This window comes from Rhineura floridana, chromosome 1, assembly GCF_030035675.1.
Source record: "Rhineura floridana isolate rRhiFlo1 chromosome 1, rRhiFlo1.hap2, whole genome shotgun sequence".
In the NCBI taxonomy this organism is placed as follows: domain Eukaryota; kingdom Metazoa; phylum Chordata; class Lepidosauria; order Squamata; family Rhineuridae; genus Rhineura; species Rhineura floridana.
The window spans coordinates 323,339,213-323,353,494 of record NC_084480.1 but is presented as its reverse complement, the minus strand read 5'-3'; the positions used below and the strand labels follow the sequence as shown (position 1 = coordinate 323,353,494).

Genomic DNA, 14,282 nt, shown 5'->3' with positions numbered 1-14,282 from the left:
CATGGAGATCATGAAGTCCTGAGCCATCCCAGACAGAACGGACTTGTGAACCTTGATATCTGCCAAGATTAACAATTTTAGGGACTTCAATACCAAGTCTGAGACCACATCTGTCAGCTCAGGTAGGGAGACCGTTTGGCAAGTTACAAACATTCCAGATTGGTTCTTGGATGTGCAGCAATCCTGGAGAGCTAGATGGTATTCCTGTAGGCCACAGCAACCCCCCTGCTGTCCAGCCTGCAATCCTATTGTGCTGAACTAACTGGAAGAGGCTAATCTTGGCCTTGCTTACACATAAGAGGTCAGAATCCTCATCCTCGATTAAATCATCGGGTGAAATCTTGTTATGGACTGGCCTGTCATTTACAAGCAGCATCTGGAGACCTGAGGTCAGACTGGCACAGCCCACACCAAATAGTTGGCTGGAGAAAGGGTTGGAACATGACACAGACTGTTACTGTGCCACAGTCCAGACTTCAGCTATGTGGATCAAATTCCCCTCAACTGCCCCACCCTTGATCCAAGGCCATGGGAATAGGGCTACTCCCTGCTGCCCTGAAGCAGTCCAAAGTTTGCTCTCCGACACACCTGGTAGACTTTAGCAGCATCTCCTGACTGCCTCAGCATAACAACTCCCCACCCACCAGCAGATAAGAATAAAACACAGGCAACCCCCTCCTGGCCCAGAGGTCAGCCAAGTTAGCCTGGGAATTTTATCCCCTGCCCCGCACCCAGGAGTCCTAGCCCCAAGGTGAGCTGCTGCAAATCAGCAGGGATGGGGGGGGGTCTTTCTTGAGGGACAGCCCAGCAGCTCTCTGTTCCCTGCAGCTGTATTTTACCATCTTATCAACAAGGATATCATGAAATACTTTGTCAAATGCTTTGCTGAAATCAGTGTTTGAAGGATTTCAAAGTAAGTATCGGGCGAGGCTTCCTAGGGAGAGAATTTCATTATTGGGTCACCACAATTGAGGAAGCCCCCTTTCCCTCTCTCACTGGGGGGGGGGGTTGGCCACAGATTAGGCCTTTGAAGATGACCTCAATGTACACACGTGCTCATGCTGAATATAGATACACAACATACATATACCTATGACTCATGTTTAGTTGAGGTGGTTCACAATATTAATCTTGAAAGCATAATAAAAATAGTCACAATGCTGTTTTTAAAATGTAAAAGATTTTCACTTTAACTGTGGCAACTTGTTTTGCTTCAGCTTTGCCCAAGTACCCAAAGTTTTCTGAAGGTTTATTAATAAAACTCAAAATAAAAATCTTGACTGCCTTGAAGTGAACCAGTCTTTCTAAAGGAACAAAAGATACATTCACATGCTGCAAAGATTAGTAGACTCCAGTGTAGTAATAGGGGGCCACCTTAATTTCACTGAGGTCCCTTCCTCCCTGGCAACGTTGTTGTTGATCTTCTCTGTTTTAGGAGAATGAATGCCAAGAAGGCAGCAGGGCGGACTCCAGTACAGAAATGGACAAAGCTGGCAGCAGCTCCAGTGAAGCAGCTGGCAACAGTCCCTGGGAAGCCAGGTAGAGCATCAGTGGCAGAAAAGCAAGTGGTATAGTGGGGCAGCCATTGCAGCTGCTGCTGCCTGAGCCAGCTGTGGCAATCTGCTGCACAGCCCAGGGCCTGGAGCAAGAGGTACCTTTAATATTTCAGCGCGTCTCAAGCGGTACACAAAACATGTCATGTTTGGCTCAGCCTTTTTTAAAGCCATCTCCCCTTACCCTCGTTGTTCTGCAAACCATGACTTCATTTTAAATGTTCATAGTTTATATCAAGGATGGCTTGCATGAGGGATGCATACAAACTCAAGTGATTTTTGTGGCTTCCCAAGACCACCCGCCAAATTAATTGAAAAATAAATACAAACTTTTTTACTAACTGCTCCCATAGATCCCTTGCTGTGAGTCTGGGATGCTAAAAGGTTTTTGCGTTCCTCCCAATGTGTCCGTTTTTAAACAATTTAAAAAATGTTTTGCTAACTGTTCTTATAGGTCCCCCGCAGTGATGTACCCCCCCATCTGTACACTCTATTTCTCTCTCATACACATATACTGACCACTCCCAGGTCCCCTGCTGTAATGCCAAAACGTTTTCTGTGATCCACCCCAAGACCCCCAAAATGTGTCCTTTTAAAACTTTCTTTAAAGATTGGGCACACCCACTTTTACACGTTTGCTTCTGCAGAGATCTTGTCCCAAAAAAGGTTAGCCACCCTCTGCTCTACGAACAGGTGGATGGAGACAGGACAAGATCTAGGGAGGGGCCCATGAGCTGTCCTTCACAACACCCATGTGGTCCTGAGAGATGATTCAATTGTGTGTTTATTCTACAAATCGCTCGAGAACCAGAAAACGTAAAATGGAGGCAGTAAAGACAGTAGCCAGTGTCTGGTGGGAGAGCCCAAAGCAGGCAAGAGAAAGGCGGGGTGGGGGTAGGAACCGTGGAATGGAAATGAGACTTCTGGCTGGGGGAAGAAATAAAAATCCCTTGCCACTTATGGGTCATGAGCATTGCAGGTCCCCTGTATGTTTGGCCATCAAGAGACTCCCGTTCATATGGGAAGAAAAGTAGAGAGCAAAATGGAGGCCAAGGCAGATAGGGTGGTGTGGTGGAGCTGCAACCCATTCCAGCATCTCTATCGGAGAGGGAGATGGTCACACCCTGCCAAGGCCCTTTTGCAAGAGAGGGCAGAGTTCTAAGATGAGGTGGTTGCTTTTGGTTGGAGGAGGCAGCACTGGAGACGGCTGCTTCTGTCTTCACACCATCTGCCTGGTGGACCGTAGAATTGTAGCGTTGGAAGGGACACATAAAGCCATCGAGTCCAACCCCCAGCTCAATGCAGAAATCCAACTTAAAGCATCCCCGGCAGGGGGCTATCCAGCTGCCACTTGAAGGCCTCCAGTGTTGGAGAGCCCACCACCTCCCTAGGTCATTGGTTCCATTGTTAGGAACGTTAGGACGTTAGGACCTTTTTTACTGATGTTCAGTTGAAACCTGGCTTCCTGCAACTTGAGACCATTATTCTGCATCCTGCACTCTGGGATGACTGAAAAGAGATCCCGGCCCTCCTCTATGTAACACCCTTTCATGTACTTGAAGAGTGCTATCATATCTCCCCTCAGTCTTCTCAAGGCTAAACATGCCCAATTCTTTCAGTCTCTCGTAGTGCTTTGTTTCCAGTCCCCTGATCATTCTTGTTGCCCTCCTCTGAACCTGTTCCAGTTTGTCTGCATCTTTCTTCAAGTGTGGTGTCCAGAACTGGACACAGTACTCAAGATGTGGCCTAACCAGTGCTGAGTAGAGGGGAACTAATACTTCACATGATTTGGAAACTATACTTCTGTTATTGCAGCCTAAAATAACATTTGGCTTTTTCTGCAGCCACATCACACTGTTGGCTCATATTCAGCTTGTGATCAACAACAATCCCAACAGCCTTCTTGCATGTCGTATTGCTGAGCCAAGTATCCCCCAACTTATAACTGTGGATTTGGTTTCTTTTTCCTAGGTGTAGAATGTTGCACTTATCCCTGTTGAATTTCATTCTGTTGTTTTCAGCCCAATGCTCCAGCTTATCAAGATCCTTTTGAATGTTGTGTCTCTCTTCCAAGGTATTAGCTATCCCTCCCAATTTTACATCACCTGCAAATTTGATAAGCATTCCGTGCACCTCATCATCCAAGTCATTAATAAAAATGCTGAAAAGCACTGGACCCAGGACAAAGACCTGCAGTACCCCACTCGTTACCTCCCCCCAATTTGAGAAGGAACCCTTGGAAAGAACTCTTTGAGTATGCTTCTGTAGCTAATCAGAATACCATGGGGTACTTTGTCAAAAGCTTTGCTGAAGTCAAGTTATATCCACAGCATTCCAACAGTTGACCCAGGAGCTTACCCAATAAAAATGAGATAAGATTAGTTTGGCAGGATTTGTTTTTCATAAATCCATGTTGGCTTCTAGTAATCACTGCATTATTTTCAAGGTGCTCACAGATTGACTGCTTTATAATCTGCTCCACATTTTTCCAGGGATTGATGTTAGGCTGACTGGTCTGTAGTTCCCCGGTTCCTCCTTTTTGCCCTTTTTGAAGATAGGGACAACATTAGCCCTCCTTCAGTCATCCGGCACTTTACCAGTCCTCCGTGATTTTGCAAAGATAATAGACAGCAGTTTTGAGAGTTCTTCAGCAAGTTCCTTCAATACTCTAGGATGCAGTTTATTGGGCACTGCCGATTTGAACTTGTTCAGAGTGATTAGGTATTCCTTGACCATTTGTCTATCAAGCTCAAGCTCCAGTCCTGCCCCTTCTATTTCATGTTTCCCGGGATGGTCACAGACCCTTTTTTGGGAGAAGACTGAGCCAAAGTAGGAATTGAGCACTTCTGCCTTTTCTTTGTCATCTGTTATCATTTTGCCATCCTCAATGAGTAGCTGTGCCATCGTTTCTTTTCTCTGTCTTTTACTATGGATGTACCTGAAGAAAGCTTTTTTGTTGCTTTTAGCATCCCTTGCTAACCTCAGCTCATTCTCAGCTTTAGCCTTCCTGACGCCATCCCGGCACTTCCGTGATACCTGCCTGTACTCTTCCTTTGTGGCCTGGCCTTTTTTCCACTTCCTGTATGTGTCTCTTTTTGTTTTCAGGTCATCTCTAAGCTTTTTGTGAACCACATTGGCTTCTTCTGTTGTTTCCCCCCTTTTTTCCTTGTTGGAATTGCTTGCCATTGCGCTTTTAGAATTTCCTTTTTTATTTTATTTTTCAATTAATTTTTATTCAAATTTTCAAAACCAAAACAATACAAAAAGAAAAAACACAAATCCATAACTAATACAGTAAAAGGAATATATATATATATATAAAAAAAATTGACTTCCGATTTGTCGTAGTTCAGCTATAAGTCTATAATATATAACAAGCCTGTATCTTGATAGATTATAAAATCACCTTCCTCCAGCGGTTATCTTAATTGGTTACAAATCTCATTAACATCATATCATTTTATTCTTCCACAAAAAGTCAAAGAGAAGTTTCCACTCCTTGAGATATATGTCCATCAATTTTTTTTCTAGATAAACATGTCAATTAATCCAACTCATCAAGTCTACTAAATCCAGTAATTTCAAATCGCTCTTCTTCCATTATCCGTATTGGTTCCATCTTCCATCTTTACGCGCCCAATAATCTTGCTGTCATAGTCATATAATAAGAGTCTGATAGGAATTTCCTTTTTCACAGATATTTTCTTGCCATCAGTTCCGAACATATCACTGAAGAAGAATTTCCTTTTTTAGAAACTCCCACCCATCTTGGACTCCTTTTCTCATTAGGGTGGCTTGCCATGGAACCTTACAATTGTTCTGAGTTTATTAAAATCAGCTTTCCTGAAGTCCAGGGTGCGTGTATGGCTACTCTCAGCTTTTGCTTCTGTTAAAATCAAGAATTCAAGTATGGTGTGGTCACTTTCCCCCAGAGTTCCTGTAACTGCCACTTCATCCACCAAATCATCTCTATTGGTTAGAATCAAGTCCAGGATAGCTGATCCTCTGGTTGCTTCCTCCACTTTCTGTAGGAGAAAGTTATCTCCAACCCATGTCAGAAATTTCTTGGAGGGGCCATGTTTGGCAGAATTTGTCTCCTAACAGATATTGGGATAATTGAAGTCCCCCATTACTACTACATCATGCCTCCTCGAAACATTGGCAATTTGCTTTTCAAAAGTTACATTCTTGTCTTCTCCTTGATTGGATGGTTGGTAGTAGACTTCAAGCACCACATTCCTTTTATTAATTGCCCCATTAATTTTAATCCAGATACTCTCTGTGGAGCTACCAAGCTCATCTTCCTGTATTTCTGTGCAGGGATATATATTTTTAACATATAGCGCGACTCCTCCTCCCTTTTTATTTCTTCTATTCTTTTTGAACAAGTTATATCCTTCAATTGCTGTATTCCAGTCATGGGAGTCATCCCACCAAGTTTCAGTTATACCTATCAAGTCGTAATTACCCTCCTGTATTAAGAGTTCAAGTTTGTCCTGCTTGTTTCCCATGCTGTGTGCATTAGCATACAGACATCGAAGACCATGTGATTTATGGCTTGGCTTCCTTACTACATTTTTCTGAGGGCTGTTACTGGGCCGTATTAGAGCCAATCTCTTTGGTCCCGCTACTGTGCATAAGCCTTCATCAGTCATTACCACCAAGTTTACATCCCCCTCCCCCTTAGGATTCAGTTTAAAGCCCTCGTGATGAACTTCTCCATGCTGTGGCCAAACACATTCTTCCCAGTCCTTGTGAGATGCAACCCATCACTTGCCAGCAGTCCATCTTCCAGGAAGCATAACCCATGGTCCCAGAATCCAAATCTCTCACGTTGACACCACCTTCGTAGCCATTCATTCACATGGAGTATTTTCCTTTCCCTTTCTAGTCTTCTAAGTACTGGAAGGATGGATGAAAAAAGTATCTGGGCTTCAAAGTCCTTGAGTCTCCTTCGCAGAGCTTCAAAGTCTGATGTGATTCCTTCATAGCTCATAATGCTGCCTCATAATGTTCATAGCTCATAAAGTTGCCTCATAATGCTGCCATTCCAGTTCAAGGGACTGGGGCCCATGGTTTTGAGAATTGTGGATGCTGGCAGATGCAGCGACAATTTGCACTATACTATTTTGCATTTTTTAAATTTGATTTCTCTTTCTTTCCTGCCCTCTATTCCTCCTGGTCTAGGCCACAAAATAGATGGAAAAGATGTAGCCACGCCAAGCCATGGCACCAGGCTCCAAGAAGAGCCTCCCAGCAGCCATCCCACAGGTAGGCAATTGTATGGCGGAAGACAGTTAGGAGAGAGCATCAGATCTATGGAGACTGGTGTAAGTTCCATGGAGCAGGGCCTTAATGGTGGTGAAATACGGGGGGTGGGGAGAGTGGAGGCTCTCCCTGGAACAGATCTGGTGTGAGCTCCTCTGAGCTGCAGACTCCCTGCAGACAAGCTGGCTCATGAAGTCATTAACATCAATGTACGTGGCATCTTGTGGAGAAACATTAAGCAGGAGAAAGCCAGGTTCTGACTCTGCAGAGGTGTTGACAGAATGAATGGAAAAGGGGAACAAGGGACAGGTTTGCCTTTAGCTGGGAATTCATTTTTATTTAAAATAGTTATAGGTGGCCTTTATGAATAGGAACACGCTCACACTGCCTTATACTGAACCAGACATTGGTCCACCTAGGCCAGTATTGTCTACACTGACTGGCAGTGGCTCTCCAGGGTTTCAGGTAGGAGGCTCTCCCAGGCCTACCTGGAGATGCTGTCAGGGATTGAACTGAGAACCTTCTGCGTGCAAAGCAGATGCTCTGCCACTGGCCTGCAGCCCATCCCTGTAAAACTCACAGTGGAATGAGGACCAGAAGTAGTGCTGACATTTGTTGTTTCTTTGTATAATTCAGTGATAGGCAAAAAAACCTTGCAGTTAACCCTATCAAACTTTAAAAGGCAGGGAACTTGGGCAGCTATAGTGAGTGCACCAGGGGAGCAGGAGATCTGACCTCCTCTCAGATATTGTACTGCCCTACAAATTTGTAAAAATGCAAATACAATTTGGTTGGTCTTTCACAGTCCAATCCACTTCCTGTGTAGATTGGAAGAACTTGGTAATGTGCCTCTGAGCATATGGTGAGTGGTGGCAACACCTGCAATCAGGACTACATCTCCAAAGATGGAGGGTTACTTTTTTGTATGTTTGTTAGGGTTCTTCTTACTTTGCTTCTTTCCTGTGTTACTACTGTTTCTACAGAGAATCTAACTTAGAAAATTATATTTCTCTCATTCATCCTAGAAATCTGTGTTAAATTTATTTTTATAAATTTCAAAGTCTTTTTATTGGTCAATGTGATATGATGGTAAAGACAGCCTTTTGTGTTTCAAATTGGAGGCAATGTTCTATTTCTATTTTGGGTGCATTGTTTGATTATAATATGTAGCTACTTAAACAATGAATCTAGCTGTTGGAAAAAACAAACTTTACCTGCTGAAGATGCATGTTTTCAGCCTCCTATGCTTAAACCACCCCACTTAAGGAAAGGTGGGCATGGTCAATTAAAAACATAGAGCCCATCTAGAATTTTGCTAGAATATATTTCACCTCACATTGTTTTATCTTGTGCAAACTGAGACACTCCTCATGTCCATTGGAATCTATTCTTCAGAACAGTCAGTGCCATTATTCCACAATTGTTTTTGGAGTTTAGTGTTGCAAAGTGTTGCTGTATCTCACATATTCACAGAAACAGAAGCAAAAGAAAATGATTTACTATAGGAACCTTCACTAAAGTTGCAAACATATTTAAAGTGACTATCTGAACTATATCAACTGTCCTAATATTGTTGCTTCCTCCCTGCTAAAACAAGATCAGCACAGCACATGTCTTGTTTCTGTTATTTGAGCCAATTGCAGGTGTTGCCACCACTCACCATATGCTCAGAGGCACATGTTACCAAATTCTGCCAAGCTACACAGCAAGTGGATTGGACTGTGAAAGACCAATCCAAATTGTGTTTGTATTTTTACAAAGTTGTACGGCAGTACAATATCTCAGAGAGAAGTTCAGGTCTCCTGCTGCCCTGCTGCATTCACTATAGCTGCCCAATTTCCCTGCTTTTTAAAAGTTTGATAGAAATATCTGTTGGCTATAGGTATTTTCTTAAATCGCAAGGTTTTTTGCCTATTAGTGGATTTCTCTGCTTTTTAATCCAGGAGGTAAGAAATGGGATCCTGTGCAAGTTTTCTGAGAATGGATTGATCATTTGTTTATTATTTATTTATTTATTAAATTTATTAGTCGCCCATCTGGCTGGCTGTTCAGCCACTCTGGACGACGTACAAAATAAAAACATACAAATACATTAAAACATTAGAAATCTCAACAACAATAATAAAAGTACTTCTTTACTCAGCGCATAGTTAAACTATGGAATTTGCTCCCACAAGATGCAGTAACGGCCACCAGCTTGGACGGCTTTAAAAGAAGATTAGACAAATTCATGGAGGACAGGGCTATCAATGGCTACTAGCCGTGATGGCTGTGCTGTGCCACCCTAGTCAGAGGCAGCATGCTTCTGAAAACCAGTTGCCGGAAGCCTCAGGAGGGGAGAGTGTTCTTGCACTCGGGTCCTGCTTGCGGGCTTCCCCCAGGCACCTGGTTGGCCACTGTGAGAACAGGATGCTGGACTAGATGGGCCACTGGCCTGATCCAGCAGGCTCTTCTTATGTTCTTAAAACCTAACCCACCCCAAAAGCCTGCCTGAAGAGCCAGGTCTTCAAGGTCCGGCAGAAGCTCATCATAGAGGGGGCATGGCGGAGATCATTTCGGAGGGAATTTCACAAAGTGGGAGCCACAATGGAAAAAGGCCTCTCCCTAGTCCTCACCAGTCAAGCTGTTTTAACTGGTGGGATAGAGAGAAGGCCTTTTGAAGCTGATCTTGTTGAGCGGCATCCCTGATGATGTTGGAGGCACTCCTTCAGATAGACTGGGCTGAAACCGTATAGGGTTTTAAAGGTCAGAACCAACACCTTGAATTGGGCCCAGAAAACAACCGGTAACCAGTGCAACTCCTTCAGCACTGGAGTAATGTGATCTCGCCGGCAGCTGTCTTTAATCAGGCGAGCCGCCGCATTCTGTACCAGTTGCAGCTTCCAGATCGTTTTCAAGGGTAGCCTCACGTAGAGCGCATTACAGTAGTCTAAGCGAGAGGAGACCAGGGCATGTACCACAGATGGGAGCAGATGGTTGGGAAGGTGGGGCGCAGCCTCCGTGTCAGATGGAGTTCATACAGTGCCGCCCGGCTCACAGCTGAGACCTGAGCCTCCATGGACAGCTGGGAGTCTAGAATGACCCCCAGGCTGCAGACCTGGTCTTTCAGGGGCAATTGTACCCCATTGAGCACCAGGTCAACATCCCCCAACCTTCCTTTGTCTCCCACAAACGGTACCTCGGTTTTGTCAGGGTTCAGCTTCGGCTTATTCCTTCCCATCCAGCCACTCACCGACTCTAGGCACTTGGATAGGGTTTCTACAGCCAACCTCGGTGAAGATTTGAATGAGGGATAGAGCTACGTGTCATCCGCATACTGGTGACACTGCAGCCCAAATCTTCTGATGATAGCCCCCAGCGGCTTTATAGAGGGCTTATCCAAACAGAGCGGGATAATCCACGGTTTCCATTTTCGGTTTGTCATCTGATAGTCCTCACTTTGCCTTTTCGATCGCTCTTTCCCAATTAAAAAAACGCTTTTTTGCACACGCACACGCAGCGGTAAGACCCCTACATTCTTGTCGCTTTTTTCAAGCTCCGCCTCTAAAACCTCCCCCTATCAACCAATTGGTCAGCAAAAAAATGACGTATGCTCCTCTCCCCCTTTGCAACGAAGCACAATATGGCTGTAAAGGAGTTCTCGCCTGGAAGGAAAGGCTGCTGGTCGGTTTCACGCCTGCCTTGTTTGTATTTGCGATATTATGCTTAAATGAATGTATGCTTTTCTGCCTTTATTGATATTTAAGGAGATACACACGCTGGCAATTGCACTTATTTCTCCAAAAAAGCAAGAAACGTGTCACCCCTCCCTCCTTCTCCCTTTCCTTCCCATGGAGAAGGAGAATGAAATTGACAAAGCTTTCCGGAGCAGGCTTGCAACCAGCCAGAAGCCCTTTTCTAAGTTTGTATTTGTGATATTACACTTAAACAAATGTATGCTTTTCTGATTTGAAGCAAAACCCCCAGTAATTAGAATGAAATTGACAAAGCTTTCCAGAGGCAGGCTGAAACTGACCACCACCCCTTTCTCGCTGTGCATTGCAGATCTCACCCAGAGTGGCCGCCCAGTTTGCAGGGTGGCAAAAAATAAAATGCATCTGCGCAGTAGTTCCAGACCCCCCCCCCAACACCCCACCATTGCGATGATTGGTTCAATTTTCCCGGGCTTATTCTCACACATGCGCAAAAGTGCAGATTCGTGATTGGCTGGAATGAGGAGAAGGGGCAAGGGGAACCGCCCAAGAACCGCCCATCAGCTGTATAGTCCGTGGTATTGCATCCTAACTCCTGAAGGCACAGCGGATGATTCCCGATTTTAAACAGCAAATTGCATTTTTGCCGGTATTGCAAGGAGCGGATTTAACCCGCAAAAATGCGTAACAGCTCGAGACGTCATTTGGACGACCGAAAAATAATGAACACACATAGCGGGTGTGCCACACATTTTACAGTCGTCTGGATGAGCCCATAGATGTTGAACAGCATCGGGGAGAGGATGGAGCCCTGTGGCACCCCACAAGTGAGAGGCCAAGGATCCGAAACCTCATCCCCCAATGCCACTCTGGTACCTACCAGAGAGGAAGGAACGGAACCACTGCAATACAGTGCCCCCTATGCCTAACCTCTTCAGGCGGTCCAGAAGGATACCATGGTCAATGGTATCAAAAGCCGCTGAGAGATCCAGGAGGACAAGGAAGGTGCATTCGCCCCTATCCGACGCCCTCCTCATATCATCCACCAAGGCGACCAAGGCCGTTTCAGTCCCATGTCCGGGCCTGAAGCCTGATTGAAATGTATCCAGATAATCCGCTTCCTCCAAATGCACTTGCAACTGCTTCGCCACCACTCGCTCAACCGCCTTGCCCAGGAATGGCAGATTTGAGACTGGGTGAAAGTTGTTCAGATCTTGGGGATCCAAGGAGGGCTTCTTTAGAATTGGTTTTATTACTGCCTCCTTGAGAGCTGATGGCATTACTCCCTCTTCCAGGGACGTATTTACCACCATCTTGATCCCCTCGCCCAGTCTGTCCTTGCAGCTCATAATAAGCCATGACGGGCAAGGGTCGAGTAAGCAAGTGGTTGGCTTTAAGGCTGAAAGCACCTTGTCCACTTCATCAGAAGAAGCTGGAACCGATCCCACACCACCAGAGCGCCACTGGCTGCCTCTGGCTTGCTCACTGTGTCCACAGCGCACGGAATAGCACTCTTAATACGATCGATTTTCTCCATAAAGTGCTTTGCAAACTCGTCACAGGAGGCCTTAGACCGACCAGGCTCCAGACCACTTGGAACAGCCTCCTGGAACAGCACTCTGCAGACGCAATAGAGGCAGCACAAAAATCCTTTTTTGCTGCCCTCATCGCCACATGGTAGGCTGCCGCAGCCGCTCTGACCCGTGTCCGATCATCATCAGAGCGAGATTTCCACCACTGGTGCTCTAATCGTCTCACCTCCCACCTCAGAGTTCGCAACCATGGAGTATACCACGGTGCCGTCTGAGCTCTATTCAGGGGGAGAGGGCGTTTCGGAGCCACCCGGTCTAAAGCCCTGGTGATTGCAGCATTTCACCCCTCCACCAGGGTCTCAACCAAGTGGCCATGTGCCTGCTCCAGAGAATCCCCAAGCGCATTCAGGAATCCATCTGGATCCATCAGACGTCTGGGGCGCACCATCCTAATGGGTCCTCTACCCCCGCGGAGGGTTTGTGGCACCATGAAGTCCACCCTCACCAAGTAGTGATCTGACCATGACAAGAGGGTGATGGATGTACCCCTAATTTTCAGATCACTCCCCTCCTCTCCCGAGACAAACACAAGGTCGAGTGCATGACCAGCTACATGGGTGGGCCCCGTTGGAATAAGGTGCAGCTCCCAGGAAGCCATGGTTTCCATGAAGTCCGAGGCGCCCCTGTGAGGATGGCCTCCAAATGTACATTAAAGTCTCCCAATACTAACAAGTTTTGGGACTGTGCACACACATAAGAACATAAGAACATAAGAAGAGCCTGCTGGATCAGGCCAGTGGCCCATCTAGTCCAGCATCCTGTTCTCACAGTGGCCAACCAGGTGCCTGGGGGAAGCCCGCAAGCAGGACCCGAGTGCAAGAACACTCTCCCCTCCTGAGGCTTCCGGCAACTGGTTTTCAGAAGCATGCTGCCTCTGACTAGGGTGGCACAGCACAGCCATCAAGGCTAGTAGCCATTGATAGCCCTGTCCTCCATGAATTTGTCTAATCTTCCTTTAAAGCCGTCCAAGCTGGTGGCCATTACTGCATCTTGTGGGAGCAAATTCCATAGTTTAACTATGCGCTGAGTAAAGAAGTACTTCCTTTTGTCTGTCCTGAATCTTCCAACATTCAGCTTCTTTGAATGTCCATGAGTTCTAGTATTATGAGAGAGGGAGAAGAACTTTTCTCTATCCACTTTCTCAATGCCATGCATAATTTTATACACTTCTATCATGTCTCCTCTGACCCGCCTTTTCTCTAAACTAAAAAGCCCCAAATGCTGCAACCTTTCCTCATAAGGGAGTCGCTCCATCCCCTTGATCATTCTGGTTGCCCTCTTCTGAACCTTTTCCAACTCTAGAATATCCTTTTTGAGATGAGGCGACCAGAACTGTACACAGTATTCCAAATGCGGCCGCACCATAGATTTATACAACGGCATTATGATATCGGCTGTTTTATTTTCAATACCGAAGTTACAGGAAGCCAGTTTTCGACTTCCTAACTATTAGCGTGGTACAACAATGGAACCAATGACCTAGGGAGGTGGTGGGCTCTTCAGGCAGGCTTTTGGGGCGGGTTAGGTTTTAGTCTTATTGTTGGAATTTTAAGGTTTTAATGTGAATTATATGTTTTTATGTTGTACGTCGCCCAGAGTAGCTGGTTAAGCAGCCAGATGGGCGACTAAAAAATTTAATAAATAATAATAACAACACTGGAGGCATTCATAGGCCAGCTTGCCAACCACCTGTCAAGTATGCTGTAATTTGGATTCCTGTGTTGAGCAGCGGGTTGGATTTTATGGCCTTATAGGTGCCTCCAACTCTACAACTCTGTGGTTCTATGAAATGTAAACTTTAAAAGTTCAGTGTCTAGAGAACTCAAGGAATAATAAATGAAATGCATGGAAGTTGTGGCACCCATCGTCACTGATGCAGTCGCATGTGGTGTCCAATAGGACATGATGACACTTTCACGGAAAATACAATTTCCGCACCACTGGATTCTTTGCCACTGATGTATTTATTTATTTGTAGTATTCATTAGTTGCCTCATAAGATAAACTTGTCTAGGTGACATAGGGTGGTAATTCAATTCTAGTCCTACTCAGAACAGACCCATTGAAGTTAATAGGCATGACTAGCTTAAGCTCATTAATTTAGTGGGTCGACTCTGAGTAAAAGTTAGTTGAATACAACCCATAGAGATTAAAAAAATCTATCCTCTCCCCCATGC

At 45.4% G+C, this 14,282-nt stretch overlaps 1 protein-coding gene across 4 annotated transcripts in view; it reads left to right on the top strand.

Moving 5' to 3' along the window:
* IQANK1 (IQ motif and ankyrin repeat containing 1) overlaps positions 1-14,282 on the top strand; it is a 57,592-nt gene that overhangs the window by 8,423 nt on the left and 34,887 nt on the right. For 2 of the 4 annotated variants that reach the window (XM_061607300.1, XM_061607299.1), the window contains exons 2-3: positions 1,436-1,539; positions 6,741-6,824. The exons of 1 other annotated variant lie outside the window; for it this stretch is intronic. In XM_061607300.1, coding sequence (XP_061463284.1) covers positions 1,440-1,539; positions 6,741-6,824 — 184 coding nt within the window. In that variant the 5' untranslated portion in view covers positions 1,436-1,439. The remainder of the gene's footprint in view (positions 1-1,435; positions 1,540-6,740; positions 6,825-14,282) is intronic. One more of the 4 variants, XM_061607301.1, reaches the window with a different exon arrangement.